Here is a 15,952-nt window from a genome sequence, read left to right on the forward strand (position 1 = left end):
AGAGAACCTGCAAACCTCCACACATAAAGTCCCCAGCCAAACTGTGGAGTGAAACTGAGGACCTTCTTGCTGTGAGGCAACAGTGCAAACCACCACGCCGCCACACCGCCCGCATAACTTTCTGTAAATGTAAATGTTCTGTAGCAAAACGACGGTGATCATTTGCAATAGTACCAGAACAGGCTTAAAGAGATGTTTATTTTCACACAGGTGACGGACTCATAACCACTTTTTCTTCCTCACTTTTGACAGGATTTTGTTCAGCTTTCTGCAGAAGCTCCTGTGTCTGATTCCTGAGGGAGAAACAGATTTTACACGCTGCACACATACACAGGACGAGATTAGGAATGTTACATTTACTACCTTAAGATTCTTTGCTGAACGTTAACACCTTACGTTTACAGAGACTAAAACACATTTTGACTATTTGTCAAAGAAAAATGCAAAATATGTGCAGCACACACTAGGAAGGCCACATTAGAAGTATCATGTTATAAAACTGGAAGGAGGAATTTGTTAGCAAACAGCTGCTTATTTCCACATTCATCAAAGTAATATTACCACTCAGTGGTCTTTGGTTTGTCTGCAGTCGTCTTTTAACATCTGCAGATTCACTTCTAAGTGAGATCAACCCATAAAATAGCCCCATCCTTTTGTTCTTCTTCCTTCACTCTTTATTCCTATTTAAAGGAAAATAATTTAGGTGCTGAACTACTTTTCTAAATATCTGGCATTCATGCAGAAAGGGCAGAACATTTGAGGCCCAGGACACTGGCTTACTCTACTGTGTGTTAAACTTGAAGCCTCATTTAGTGAGGAATGCATTGTTGTTCAGCTACTTTGATGAGAAGTGTTAACAGCCATTCTGGCTCTGTTAGGACTCGGGCCTCGCAGGGCTCTGATCCAGCTCACTGAGCTGCTGAGAGGAAACAGCTTCAATGAAAACAAGAGATCAGCTCCCAGCAGAGTCCGCACTGTTGTTTTCACAAGTCATGAGAGTATGACACACAATCCAGTGAAGAGCGGTTCCAGTACCTGACTGGCATGAGGCCAGAGGTCATCTTCAGAGCACGGCGGTGCTCTCCAGGATCTCCAGCAGCCTCTGCACCTTCCACTGATTCTCAGACGACTTCTCTGCATCCTGCAGATGACAGAAAATGCAAAGCTTTGATAATGACTGACAGACATCTCAGTGGACAGAGGCATAGAGAAAGTTTTACTCAAATATCTGATCTAGTTGAATATTAAATATTCTTAAAACGACTACCCAGTACATTTGTGAGAATCTAACAGATTATAGTTAATCCTTCTCAGTAGTGGATATGCTAATGCATTAAATCAGGAAGGAGGTGCAGGTACAAGTGAGTAAGCATGAGCTTATAAATATAGTTCATTTTTTTCTTCAAACTGTAGGTTTTACTCCATTTTTACTGCTGTATTTCAGCTCTTACTAAAGTCTAACCATGTCTTGTGTGTTTTTAAGATAATGTTTGATATTTTTCTGTTTGACTGTGGCTCAGGGGGTTGGGAAGCATATCTGTAACCGAAAGGTCACCGGTTTGATCCCTGGGCTCTCTGTCCTGGTCGTTGCGTCCTTGGGCAAGACACTTTACCCTACTAGTGTTGGCCAGAGGGGCTGATGGCGCGATATGGCAGCCTCGCTTCTGTCAGTCTGCCCCAGGGCAACTGTGGCTACGACCGTAGCTTGCCTTCACCAGTGTGTGAATGCGAGAGTGAATGAATAGTGGTGTTGTAAAGCGCTTTGGGTGCCTTGAAAAGCGCTATATAAATCCAGTCCATTATTATTATTACTTTTCTCCTCTGGGAGGCAAAAAGACAACTTGACATTTTAAACTTACCTGTAAACATGACATTCTCCAACCTTTCAAAAGAAACGCTGCAAATTCAAATGTTTTTAAAGAAACCATCATTTGTTGTCTTCGTGACATCTGTCTTTAATTTACAAACAAATACTCTGAAAATAAAGAAAATATTATAAGTTCTGAATATAAATCTTTACTTTGTCTACAACTCTTGCACCACTTGATGCGTGTGTTAAGAATATAAATGGGATGTTTGCCTTCTCTTGAACAAACGCAGCTCTCGTGGACAGTAACCAATATTTTCCTGCCCTGCAGCTGCCACACATATCCAGAATTTGAGTTTCCAGGGGCACTAAAACAGCGGCACTGATACCCTGACTGTGTTTTACCGACAGGATGTGTCCGAGAATGATGGCTGCTTCCTGCTTGACACCCTCCAGCTTCAAATTCTTGCACCTGACTTTCTGGATCTGGTCTGAGAGTGAAGTTATCCTGGCTGATTTTTGACGGCACTCCTCGTGCACTAAAGACAGACTCTGGCTGAAAACAACGGTTAAACACTCGGTTAGAGCGTAGCTCAGTTTAAATGTGTGACGAGAGATGAGCTGAAAATGTGTTTAATAGCCTGAATCTTTTCTTTTAATGTAAGTCTGTCAGTTGGTACTAAAATAAATATGTGTCTGATCCTGTTCTGTGGACATTTAAAAAGACATTTGTCTTCTACCTGAGAGTCTTGATTTTAGCCAGTGTGCGCAGCTTATCCAGCGTACAGTCCTTCAGCTCTGTAGTCAACTGCTGGCACTGTTCTCTTAGCTCATGTACGTTCTGAAAAATGGAAGACAGTGAATGATTTTAGTGATAATTGTGCTTTAATTAATGATATTTAATGTTACTTTTATTTCATAGTCATAAACAATATCAAGCTCAATGCTGGGAGCTGATATATTTCAGGCGTTCTCGTTGCAGAAGCTGCAAACATAATGATTTCATACATCCTATCAGATAAAACATCAATTTTCCATCTTCTTCTTGGGTTTGACCTTCGACACTAAAACAGATATCTTTAAGTATATGTGTAAGTGCAAAACACTGAGACCAGTGCTTGGTCCTCACAGGAAATGGAAGACATGCGCTGTTCATTTCTTATTTGATGTAGAGAAAAAAAATGTAATAAAAAATACTGCGAATTCTCAAAAATCTCAAAAATACTGCTAACTTCTTGGGAAGCAGCAACTTTGAATGATAGGTATAAGTTTGTTTTTTCAGTCCAACTTAAAATCACTCTCATCAGTTGACTGTCTTTTTAAAAAAAACTGAAACTGAGTAGATTTATATAAACTTTCAGTCTCAAACCCGTTCGGGGAAGCTGCTGTGAGCTGTCCGCAGTTCCTGAGAACACTTGGAAGGCGCTTTAATATGAAACATCCAGCTTCTTAGTGAGGTGACATTACTGTCACGAACAACTGTCCTCTCACCTTCTTGAGGATGGATTTCTGCTGAATAATCTTAATGAAATCTTTCTCCAGTTCATCTTGTTCAGAACAAAGATCCCTCTGTCTGGCTTGCATGGCGTCTACGTCCTCCTGCAGGGGCACCAGCTCACTCTTCAGAAAGTGAAGCTGCTCCAGCCGCTCCTCGTGCTCAGCCCTGTTTTTCGTAAGTATTTTTTCAGTCTTCAGCTTTACAGTAGGCTCCACGATGCTCTGCAATCGCTCAACTTTCCTGGTGAGTGGACGAGAGAGAATAATGGATGAATATTTATTGCTTGTTGTGAAGAAACAGTGAGATCCTGACTGGACTTCACCTGTCCATCTCCACCTGTTCTGCCACCTTCACTGTTTTGGTGGCAATGTCATGCTCTTCCTTCTGTTTTTCCAGCTGCTTCCACAGAGACTCCATGGCAGACAGACGCCAGTTCACTGAAATCAGGTCCTTCTTCTGCTGCTCCAACTTTTTCACTGAGGGGAGGAGAGGAGTGTACAGGTAGCAAAGAGATTATTGATGCATGCTGGGTAATCCAGGTAAGGAAATCTAAAAAGTTGATTCTGAAACTAAGCCTGTGGTTCATTGTTAAACAATAGTGCTATTTTTAGTCGTTTCTAAGGTTTGGGATTTAATGACGTAACGAAATATGTCTCCCTGAGCTAGAGAAGAGATGACGCTCCACTCGAAGGTGTTTGAAACAGTGTGTAAGCACCACCTGTTCAGTGGGGACTGTGACCACACTGTCCTCACTGCTTCTTACATTTTATTTTTATTCTAAATTTCTCTATTTGACATCACACTGTAAACAGCCCTTTACTAAGTTATTGCATCTATACGTATCCAACGTTTGTACATGCACACACCGGCCATTTCATTAGTTACACCTTGCTAATACTCGGATTAAACTCCTCTTGCCTTAAGCGATGCCTTAATTCTTCGTGGCATGGACTCAACTGTAGCTCATCTGCTATCATCGAAGTTCTGTGCATTCAGAGATGCTCCTCTGCATACCTCGGTTCTGCTGAGTAGTTATTTGAGTTACTTTTGCCTTATTATCAGCTCAACATGGCATTTTCTCCCAGAGAATTCACTGGATATTTTCCCTTTTTTAGCCGATCCTCCGTAAACCCTAGTATTAGCTGTGTGGGGAAAATCCCAGGACATCAGCGGTTTCTGAAATACTGGGACCAGATCACCTGGCACCAACAACCACGCCACATTCAAAGTCACTTAAATCCCCTTTGTTCCCCATTTATGTGCTCGGTTTGATTTTCAGTCGGTCATCTTGGCCATGATGGTTAGATGACGCCTCACGGAGTGTGTGGAAAAGTCTGCTTACTGTGTGGAGAGAGACTGAACTAGAGTTAATCATTCTGACATCGCAACAACAAATCAGTGAATACTAAATGCACTGAGTCACCTCCATGCGAGTGACTGATTAGATATTTGTGTTAAAAAGCAGCTGCAGATGTGTACCTAATAATGTGGCTGATGAGTGCACATGGTTATCTTTCCCTTTTCAAAGAGCTCCTCAAACAACAACAGTGTAAACCCAGGAAGTGCTCTGATGTGCTTCCTGTCCTGTTTTCAGGTACTGAAGAATTAATTTGTAAGAATATCAAATAATCTTTTTGGTCTCATTGATAATTTGCTTTTTTCCTATTGGTGCTGCTGTCAAAATGTTCTCACCCTCTATCTTGTTCTCTGACTTGAGCTTTTCAATCCGCTCACGCATCTCCTGCATCTCCTTGCTGTGCTGTGGCATCAGGTTGTCTCTGTAGCGTTTGGCTTCCTGATGCTCATTCTCCAGCTGTTCCAACAACTCAGACACCTTCTTTTCTTTTGCAGTCAGGATGCGTTTCAGGTGACCAGTCTGGATTTTTGAGTCCTCCTGCAGCACGGCGAATTCAGAGACGAGCTCCTGGTATTCTTTCTCCATCTGCTCTCGTTTAGGCCGACAGCTGCAGGTTGAAGAGGGACACGGCAAGCTCAGGGATTAGAGTCAAGAATCTAGTTTGACCTTTGTTATACATACAGTGTGCATCATTGCATTCACTTGTTCACTTAATTGTTGCTCAAGGCCGCTTTAAAAACATTTACAAGGAGAACTGGCTCCTTGAAGGCAACACTTAAAGAAATGGGGGCGGTGCCTCAAGACTGTTGCCTGGTACTGCACTTTAAATTAATTCTCTGTTATATTTAACGTAAATATAGTATTCTCTCAATTTTATTTGCATACTACACTATTTGCTTCCCAATAATCTAAATTTCGAGATTTAGGTTAGGCAAGTAGACAATACTGAAGGGAAAAGCTCAAAGTGTTTTTGATAAGATTAACATTAATATGTTAAAAGTGGGAAAGAAAGATACAATTACACTCATATTTCACTGTATAAATGAACTCTTACGGATTTATTTCGATAAAAGTTAAAGAGAAATAGACTTACCTATCCAGCTGCTCCTCTAGATATCGAATTTGTTTCAAATATGAGGCCATTTCTTTATCGGAAGCCATTTTATCTGCTGTGCTTGCTTTTTTCTCCTGTGTATTTTCCGGTTTTATTAGTTATTTAACTAGTTTAAGCAGAAAACGATAACTGCAAACAAACCGTTTGGCTACTGTCCTTGTTACTAAGGAACTGACCGCTCCGGAAGTTCTCAAGTCAAACTTTACTCTTTAATTAAACATTAAATATTATTAAATCGATGTTATCTATTTTATCCGATATCAGTGGCATTTTCTTCTTTGTGCATATCTTCATTCCAGTTTATGGTGTTTTTCAAAAGAAAAAAAAACGAAGAAGAAAAGGAATAGGTTGTTATAATCGAGTGATGCTTTCAGGGACCGTTTGTCAGATCAGTTTTCACAATCTAACTTCAATATTATGTGGTTGCGTTTATTTATTTATATTATTATTTTGAGGATTTAGCCTTTTATTATTTCTAGTTTAAAATTTATATAGAAATATATGTAAGATTTTCATATTTCTTAAATAAGAAAAATTTATTTTAAAATTCCTGTTTTATTTTATACTTATTATAAATTAACTTTTTTCTGTGTTATATAAATTTCTTTTCCATACTGTAATATTTATAAAGCAATACAAACCCCCATGAAACAGTGCCAACACTGTGATCATCATTAGTTGATTATACATACAATACATAGTGACTGCAGTTTATCTTTAACATCTATGCTTTTAAGCTGCTGATGTCATCTTTTTCTTTAGTTTATTCCTTTTATATTTGGATGGATTTGAGTTCACATGTGTTTTCTTTTGTTTTTTCATCCTGTTTTTGTTCCTTTCCTCTCCATCGCTGATTGTTTTCGAATACACCATGTCACATAGACACTGAAATTAAAGGTTTCCCATTCCTAGTGTGGATGGATAACAGCCAACTCAAAATAGAAGAATAAGCCCAGATATTGCTGCATGGATGATATAATAGTAGTTAGACTCTGGTAATAACTACACTTACACATCAAATTGTAGATATGAAGAATAAAACACACATATACGGTCAGACAGTATGTCAGATTGACTTGATTTATTGTCGAGGTCTGTCCTATGATTGGAAATGCAATGAGGTGGCTAATCTCTGTCTTATCTTACCTGTCCTTCCTGTTCTTGAACTTAATCAGTGGTTTGCACCTTGTTGTGAACCCAAGATGATGACATGCCGACCTCCTCAGCAGTAGATGTTGTTTTTGTCTCTCTTTGATCCTCATATTTAAAATCACGGAGAAAAGCTTTACACTCTAAACTCAGCACTTTGAATCAAGCTCAAACATCATGTTTACTTTATTTGTTTGAAATGAAGAAAGAGGCCTCACCTGAAACTGCCTGTTGATTGGTTGTCTAATTAGTTTTGAGGATCTGAAAATGTGGCTCTGTGTATAAAATGAGTCCAGTTCCTGATCAGTTTCTCTAAAGTCTGTACAGACAAAACTACACAATTGTGTAGTTATCCAACAAATTATAGACTTAACTGTATGACTCAGTTAATTAGATTGGTTGTGTACTCATTAATCACTCATCCATTAACATTTTGTAGGAAAGACTGAAGACAATTGGTGTGACTGTCTCACAAAGGGAGATTTAAGTGGGTATTTTTAGAGATATTTTCCAGTTGGTTGCATTTCCAAGTCACCACCAACAGAGGTCAGCAGAGACGCTGGGATCCTCGTTATTCCCCTTTGTATTCACAACATGTTTGTGTGCATGTTAAGCTGGAAGCAAATATTTGGACATATTTAGGAAATAGTTTGATGACTGAGCCAAAATGAGCCTTTCTTTAAACGTTAGTGCACTATTACTGGAACTGGGAATCCTTTGTTAACGTTTCAGGACTTTCATGGATCATTATCAGCTGATGACATTCCAGATGATTAGTTTTCTGTCTCCTCAAACACTGATGGTACCCAACAACCACCCTGGGGTCTGAAAATAAAGTTTACTGATGTTTCTAAAAGAGGCAAACACCATAAAAAGATATGAAAGTACTTCCGGCTTGCTATTTCAACTCTCTGAACCATCCCTGACAAATGGCAGTCAAGAGAAGCAGTGAAAGTCATGACAAAGTCATTACTGAAGCTTTTCACATAAACTGCACATCAGCTTATATGGTACGTATATGAAACAGTAGCTGGAGAGCTTGAAGGAGGCATGGTGCTCAGACAGGTCTACAAGGAAGTGTTATAAGGAAGAAATCCATCCTTAAATTAAGTCTAAATTTATTGCTGTCTTAGTTATTTCCCTCTTGGGCTTTTTGGCTTTACCGCCACCTCTTCCTGTAATATGCAGTTCTGCTCCTGTGTTTCAACCTGTTATCTTTCTGTTTTGTTTTGTACAAGTATACAAATTCCATCTTTCCAATACTTGACCTGAATTCTTTCACGTTCTCAGAAAACAAACCTCCAAGTGGGAAAAATCTTAAAATATTTGGAATCAACACATATGTGTAAAAAAAACAACAACAATTCACTTTATTAATTTCTTTTACTCTCAAACTCACCAGGTTTTAAGAGTTACTTACCAACAACCTTCCTGTGTGCATTTTGATAATTTGAGAGGAATTTTCATTTTTAAAAAACACCTAAAGCTGAACATTTGTTAACGTTCATTGTAACATTGGTTTACAAGTTCACCACTTCAGCGAAAGAAAGAAAGAAAGAAAGAAAGAAAGAAGCGGTTGATAAACTGAGCCGTCTACAAAAGGCCTTCTTTGAAGTGTCAAACTGAAAAGCATCACTTCTGTTGTGAAACGTGTTTTATTTTTAAAACAAACACAAACACAGTCTGTTCCTGAAAATAACAAATCTGATAAATAAAAAGCAAACACATCGCAGAACAATCAAACATATTTTCACAAAGAAGTCAATAAAAGTAAAAAATAAAAATAGAGAAGTGTATGATGTGAAAAGTATTGAAATGGGACCCTGAGGTCAGAATGTTTTCAAAAAGTTAAAAAACATATAGTTTTGTTGTTGTTTTGTATATGCTTCACTGGAAGCTAAACCTGCTGAAGATGAGGAAGTAGAGGAGGGCATCCATTACTTGGAGGGTTGGTGGTTCAATCCCTGGCATGCCAGCGTATCCTCGGGCAAGACACCGAACCCCAAATTGCTCCTGACTCATTTGTCCAAGTGTGAATGTTAGATCAAAAACACTTAGGTGTACAAAATTTCTTGTGTGAATAGTTGAGTGGAACAAGTTGTATGAAGTGTTGCAGTAGAGTAAAGAAGTTGTAGTCAAAACCAGTTGAGTCACCATTTACTAGCATTAGTACTTTTACCAAAAGAGCCACTATAACGCCACTTCCAAAGGAAAGTAAGGTTTAATTCAACTGTGTGGCCTTGCTTAGATCCACTGCAGATTTCAATCATTCTAGCAATCAAAGGTCTTGAACACCCACAAGCTCAAACTTCTTTTTCATCCCAGAAATTACAGGAAACTGACATTTGCTGATGTAAACTTATAATGGGAAAACCCATTATTTGACTGCAAAGGATGCTGAAACCAAACATCCTTAAATGGAAATCAAAGATTAGCAGCAGCAGAACACTTTACTCTCCCCGTTTTGATCTCCTTCCTTTCTGCTTTCACCTCTTTGGCCCTTTTGTTGTGGCGAGGGCTGCCACGGGTCGGCCGGGGTCACGCCAAAACGAGGGAACGAGGCTTAATGCCTTCGAACCCACTAATAACCCCCACCGCGTCCTCTCTAGCCCCCTTCAGAGCAATTTTTCATAGCTCTCCGCCCAGTCAGTCCACGGTCTGGTTTGCATTAAATGGACACATGTGCTCTTTGTTTTGAGAAGTGCGGCTGACACGGACCTATAACCAGCCACATGAAAGATGGATTTCTCAGACAGCGGCTAAACTTTGTTCAGGGACTTTTAACAGGAAGCGTCATAGCGACAGGAAGCGGATGATTTGACTTCATTAAGAATGACGGGTAGAGTATGCCTCCAATGTGGAAGAGTTGATCTGAGAAGAACTTTATAAGCGGGTCAGCAGATAGATATAAATCTAAAGCCAGTAGATGCTGCAGCTCTACCTCATATATCACATGTCAGAACTCTACACCCGCATGTTGCTGTAAAAGAGAGGCGACTTTTCTGTCCATGACCAGGATTTATACTCTGCAGAATAATAGCTCAGTGTTCAGCTCGAGAGCATGTGGAAGTTGATGGACACATGAGCTAAAGCTGTGACCCAACAATTTATCTAACTACCAAACCACCCTAAAGCACCAAACAGCCATGAAATGTTTTAATGAAGCTCCTTAGGAGGGACCTTGTAGACTCCAGCACCAGCCTGCTGGATTCAAGCAGTTTTGCATGATTCACAATTTAAAACAACCCTTGTTCATCGACTTCCAACAAGAACCAAGACAAGGAATCACAGTTTTTTAAAGCATTTTCACTAAATGTCTCCATCAGAGAGACTGATGGAGACAGAAGAGACAGACAGATAGGTGGATGTTGGGCATAATGCACAAAGGAGGTCTTTTGTCTGTTCCAGAGGTCCGACTGATGAGCTAAAGAGTGTTTGCAGCTTCTCATCCTGTGTCAGCTGGGACGGTCCCCCACAGCACGCCTGTGTTTAAGAAAAGGGATGCGCTGATACCCATGTGAGCAGCAGGGAAACTAGCAGGAGGGGAATCTGGATTTAATCCAGCGATCTCTGGATCTGAAGTCAAATCTCTCCCACTGAGCTATACTCCCTCTCTCCTTCAAGCCACTTTGAAAACAAAACACTGTATAAGAGACAGACTGTGCCCATTATGTCACCTGCTGGTTTGTGAATATCTCAATTTACCTGACAAGCAGACCCACTGAGCACCACTGTGAGCTTATCAGCAACTTCTCAATCGCAATTTAGGTCTGCCCTAAAGCGTATCATAATTTACCAAACATTGCGTTCTGAACGCAGTGGTATCCAGCTTCAATCTCACCTATCTCATCATACAGTCGTTGTCTTACATTATCTCTGTGTGGTCTTTCTTCTCTGGGGCACAGAATATGTTTGAAAATCAAGAGCCTACACGGATGTGGGCTCTGTCATCCTGAATGACAGAATTTGACTCTATTATCAGAAGGCTAGGTGCTCGTTCACTGCATCTTGACGGAAGCATGTGCTGATCGTATATTAGCAGAGGTGGGTAGCAACTATTTACATTTTACATTTACTCAGTTACACTTACTTGAGTAACTTTTTGAGAAAAAATGACTTTTATGAAGTCTCACTACTCTTACTTGGGAAAAGATTCTTGCTACTCTATAGAATAATAAACACATTTTAACCATAAATGCATGAGACACAGACTCAAACCTACAGTGTTTTAATGTTATTCTATCTGCTGAGCCTGTCGTGCCCTTTGGAGAAGTAAAGTATCACCATGTATTGTCACTTGAAGTACTTTACTCTATTCTAACATATATTTATATTACCTTCTCTAAATATTAGTTTCATAATGATTTGGAAAAGTGTTTCCTCTGCTGAGATTTATTAATTTGTAATCATCTTATTTATCTGTAGTATTTTCATTTTGCGTTTCAGTATTAAACTACATATTTTTGTCTGTCTGAATATCTCATTTTTAAACATTAAATCAGATGTTGTGATCAGTTACTCAGTACTCAAGTAGCCTTTTTCACCCAATACTTTTTAACTCTTAGTTGAGTAATTTCTTGGATGGCTACTTTTTACTTGAGTAAAAACTACGTCGAGGTAGTGCTACTATCACTTGAGTACAATTTCTGGCCTGTGTATATTAGTAACAGTGAAAATAGAAGGGGGCACCTGGATTTGAACCAGAGACCTCTTGATCTGCAGTCAAATGCTCTACCCCTGAGCTATACCCCCACATTCTGGTCTTTTGCCTGCATAACACCACCCACTGGTTTATGAACTTTTCAATTAAACTGACAAGTAGACCCAATTCCACAATAGCAAAATGCAAACACAGCACAGCAGATTGCTTGACTGTAGCCACGTTTTTCCTTTAACTTGTCACGTTTCTGTATTTAATTCTTGAGCAGGGGAACCAGAGACCTCCCACACTCTGCAGATATCGTCAAAGAATGTTTCCAGCACCTTGTTCTCTCTGTGCCACAAAGAATAAAGGCAGCACTGACAGCAAAAGGGGATCCAACAAGGTACTAGGAAGGTGTACTTACTAGGGCACACCCACCAGATGATTGTATTTATATAGTACTTTTGTAAATCCACATCATGAAATGCTTTACAGAAGCTACAAAATAAAAACACGGATAGGTAAGACAACATTAGGTCCAATAAACTGTAATAAAAACAAAAGATTGCTTGAATTATATTAAAAGTAAAGCAAAATGAGGGGACTTTCCCATAAATATGTGTTTGAAGACATGACTGTAAAAGAAGTCACTTTGTGGGACATATTTATAGAACATTGTTAAACGTGCAAAAGTGTTTAATTAAAAGATTGAAGTTTGGATAGCTTGTTGTGCTGAGCGCAGCATCTTGAAACGTTTCGCCTTTGGTGTTGTTTTGTCTGATCTACAAGGTGTTCGAGTGGCTGCAGGGCTAAAACACTATTTAAAGTTCGAGGGAGACGCCATGTGTTTGAGTGACGTGGGATAAAGTCTGGATAAAATGAAGCTCACAACCTCAGTATGAATAGAGCCACTGTTGGTTCGGGATACGGAGATGATAAGAAGAACAGAATACGATCAACCTTTAAAGGATCCTTTTGGAGCCTGTTTGAGTTATCACACAGCTGAAATGTTCCTTCATGATTTGCTATCTGTGACATTTGCATAGCTGCAGGCATCACAGCTCATTTTACACCTTCAGGGGAGTTCGTGAGCTGCGCTTAATTTACCTAAAATACAGGAAATAGTTTCCAAAATGTAAGATCAAACTTTCAGTAGCCGTGAAGGAAACAGCACTGGTGCATAATGTCACACCCTGCTTCCCTTCAATCACCTGAAACCAACAGGAAGAGTTTTCTCAACTCACTGAGTCTAATGTGGCATGCAGGAACACACACACAGTTACCCAAGTTCAAAAGGTTCTTAGCAGCGAGTTTCCAAGTTTGGGGTTTCAAGACTGTCAAGTCAAGACAAATCAAAGCCCTGAATCATTTCACAAGCATCGCCTGCTTGTATAATGCGACTCGCTGCTCTATGCTATTTTAAATTGGCTGTTGCAAAGAAGTAGTCTGAGTGCAGTCACAGATCAGTGTTGATGAAGCTTTGATTTTGTCAGTCGTCTGTGAGCTTCAGAGAGGAGACACAAGCTTACTTCTCGGTCCTGGCTGCTGTCACATACATCTATAAAAGATGGACGCAATCACCTTGATGTAAACCATTGGTTTTGGAAACATGAGTGGCATCCTACCTCATGCATTAACTTCAGCTCTACCAGATAGTATTTTATTAGTGACATTAATGCTAGAATCTCACTCTGAAGAAAACAAACGCCACAGCAGGTCAAAATATTCATAAGATAATTAACAGAGATTATATGACCTCCTATGCTCCTAAATTTGAGCCTTTTGGATGAAATAAATTCACCCTTCTCTGCAGTTGTTGTGAAGGAGGAAATGGCCATAAACCAATGAAAGATAATCTTTTTTGCCATGCTTATTTCTACTAAAAGGTTGAAGGGGCCTTGTTTTTGGCGACAGTCTCAAGTGCACATTAGAAAAACTGCAATTCTTTGCTGGTTCCACACCAACTTTATTTTTCAGCCCCGTGGTTACCATGTGGATGCAATCTGCAACTTCTCCACTAGCTGCCACTAAAACCTACGCACTGCTGCTTCAAGGTGTCATTGCGCAACTTCTTCCTCTCCCCTCCATCAGCTCAGTTTTTAGATTAAAAAGTTATAAGGCATAATTTATTTTTCTTTTAATTGAAGTGCCACTTTGCTCTTGAGTGCTACACTATCATCACCTGTTCCAGGGGGAGTGTTTCATGAGCCCTGACAAAATACCTCATCCTTGCAACAAACAAACACTCAGGGGGCATCTGGATTTGAACCAGAGACCTATTGATCTGCAGTCAATTGCTCTACCACTGAGCTACACCCCCAGCTGCCTGAAGGCACTGAAAAACTTAGCATCAGGTTAGCAGTTTATTAACAGAAGGGTAAAGGTGATCACTCAACTTGATGGAAGTGTGCATCAAAAGCCCTCGCAACACATCCCATCATAGTTACAGTTGAATTAGCATAGAGACCTCCTACGCTGCAGTTAGACACCAAACCCTGAGCTATATCCCTCGTTCCCAGAACCCACCTGTACAAAAACTGCATGAAAAGTTAGGCCTAGTGCCCGTCACATCACCCACTGGTTTATGAACCTTTCAATTCAACTTATAGGCTGATCCAACAAATCCCAGTGAGAAACTTAGCAACACTGTAAGCTTACAAACAACTTGTCAATCAAAATGTAGATTTGCCCCAAGACGTACCCTCGTTCACCTGTTTTTTGAAGGTTTATCACACATTTTGAATCTAATGGGATTATTTATATAATTTACAAAATGATCACCATGCGATATTTAGTAAGACCTGAAACTGAGACTGTACTTCCACACATCCACTTTTCAGAACTTTTTATACCTTTTTATCTACTGTGTGTGTTTATTCTTGGTTTCTATCACTATCCGCCTCTGCCTTCACTGACAATGGGGCTCTTTCTTTTGCCAAGTACAGTTTCCATAGTTAGTCCAGGTAATCTACCATCCCCCACTCCATTTACCCGAGGAAAGCTACTGATAGCAGCTGGGAAAACAGCATCCTTGTCCTCTTTTTATTCTGCAGTGGAGGCTGAGCTTTCCTGCCAGTAACCAGTAAACACTCCAGTAAGCCAAGAAAAACACCCTAAGATCAAGAAAAACGTCCATAGATTTTCACTGTTACGCTTTAGAGGGGCGGTGACAAACTGGCTGCTGGGTCTTTTTATGCTGTAACATACAAAAACCCTTCAAATATGTATTTGTGTTCAGGCAGATGTGATAAGGGAACAACAACCATCGCACACATGCAAACAACAGCTCAGCATTATGTCACTGGCATGTCACGCTGCACACTTGTTTGTGTGTCTATTTTTTATGGTTTTTGCATTTTTACCAAAAGGAAAAACATGGAGCTCCATCAGCATAATCAGAGCGTGTGATAATAAACAGATTGAAGCCTCCGTTCAAAAGGCACCAGCTGCTGGGTCAGGACCAGATGGGAACCTTTTCATCTGAAAACATCCTGGGCTTGACTTCACCTTTACAAAGAGATGGCATAAATAAGGATTGGACATAAGCCCGGAACCAACGTGCAGCTGTTAGGCTGTGATGATTGTTATGTGTGTCAAATATTTAAAAGCATGATCGTGGATGTTGTTTTCCTTAATGTGGATGTGACGTGTTTAACCTAAAATGCTGAATGAGAAATAAGTAGGTTAACTTAACCACAGGTTCATAATGTGGACGTTAACTGGTAAAGTAGATCTTAGTAGAAAAAAAGCTGAACTTTACTGAATTTAGCAGATTTCTGTTACTTTAAAAAAAAAAAGCTTATATACTGTACATGGATCAAAATTAATTCAAATTTTACAAAAAATGTCTTGGTTTGTGTTTCATTTCTAGCAGAAAGTAAGCAAAGCAAGGAGACACTGGTGGGTTGGGTGTGTTGTAATGCCTACATATCTCTGTCCTAACTGCCTCACAAATTACGTCCACTGTAATACTCACACTTAGAACCTATTAAATTATCCCTGTTTTAGAGGAGAAAATACAAAAAGCACAATGATAAAAACCTTTTTAAGTTAGAACTGGAACAAGTCGACTTAGTGTGGAATCTGAAAATAAAATGAACTGAAAACTGTTAAAAAAGACGACTAGAAGTAAAAACTGATTAAAAGTACAAATGTGAAAATAAATCTGAGGATTCAGAGGTGGACTGGTTTGGTGACTCATGAAGCGCATCACTGGATTTTGTCACAGTGTGTTACTGTTTCAACATCCAACCAGACAAAATTATAAATGATTTTTATGTGTCACTACTTTGAATTAATTTCCCTGCAATAATCCTTAGAAACTTTCTGTCAGATAGAACTGTGAGCCCTCGGACTGGGATGGTTCATGGGTGAGGCGTTTCAGG

General features: G+C 39.6%; 1 protein-coding gene and 2 non-coding genes across 3 annotated transcripts; all 3 read right to left on the bottom strand.

The window, feature by feature from the left end:
* Positions 1–159: 159 nt before the first annotated feature.
* LOC146563105 (uncharacterized) lies at positions 160–6,140 on the bottom strand. Its single transcript, XM_085295488.1, has 8 exons — positions 5,756–6,140; positions 4,998–5,269; positions 3,628–3,781; positions 3,299–3,545; positions 2,548–2,648; positions 2,213–2,363; positions 1,036–1,141; positions 160–293 (listed from the first exon to the last, which is right to left on the bottom strand). Exons 1-7 carry the CDS (start codon positions 5,821–5,823, stop codon positions 1,064–1,066), a joined length of 1,071 nt encoding a protein of 356 aa, XP_085151614.1. The 5' UTR covers positions 5,824–6,140; the 3' UTR covers positions 160–293; positions 1,036–1,063.
* Positions 6,141–11,605: 5,465 nt separating this feature from the next.
* On the bottom strand, positions 11,606–11,677 carry trnac-gca (transfer RNA cysteine (anticodon GCA)). Its single transcript has one exon. It is a non-coding gene; the product is annotated as a tRNA-Cys (tRNA).
* Positions 11,678–13,815: 2,138 nt separating this feature from the next.
* On the bottom strand, positions 13,816–13,887 carry trnac-gca (transfer RNA cysteine (anticodon GCA)). Its single transcript has one exon. It is a non-coding gene; the product is annotated as a tRNA-Cys (tRNA).
* Between the last annotated feature and the right edge of the window lie 2,065 nt (positions 13,888–15,952).

The sequence above is a fragment of the Mchenga conophoros genome, linkage group LG12 (genome assembly GCF_057382185.1).
Source record: "Mchenga conophoros isolate Kocher_MC1m ecotype Shallow Benthic linkage group LG12, M_conophoros_male_GT1.1, whole genome shotgun sequence".
Lineage (NCBI taxonomy): Eukaryota > Metazoa > Chordata > Actinopteri > Cichliformes > Cichlidae > Mchenga > Mchenga conophoros.

What these genes read in the sequence shown, in the direction of transcription:
- LOC146563105 (XM_085295488.1), bottom strand. Translation starts at nt 5,823, where the DNA reads ATGGCTTCCGATAAAGAAATGGCCTCATATTTGAAACAAATTCGATAT. An exon ending in CTAGAGGAGCAGCTGGATAG is followed by an intron (nt 5,270 to 5,755) that starts GTAAGTCTATTT and finishes TTCAACCTGCAG; the next exon opens with CTGTCGGCCTAAACGAGAGC. An exon ending in GCTAAAATCAAGACTCTCAG is followed by an intron (nt 2,364 to 2,547) that starts GTAGAAGACAAA and finishes CGTTGTTTTCAG; the next exon opens with CCAGAGTCTGTCTTTAGTGC.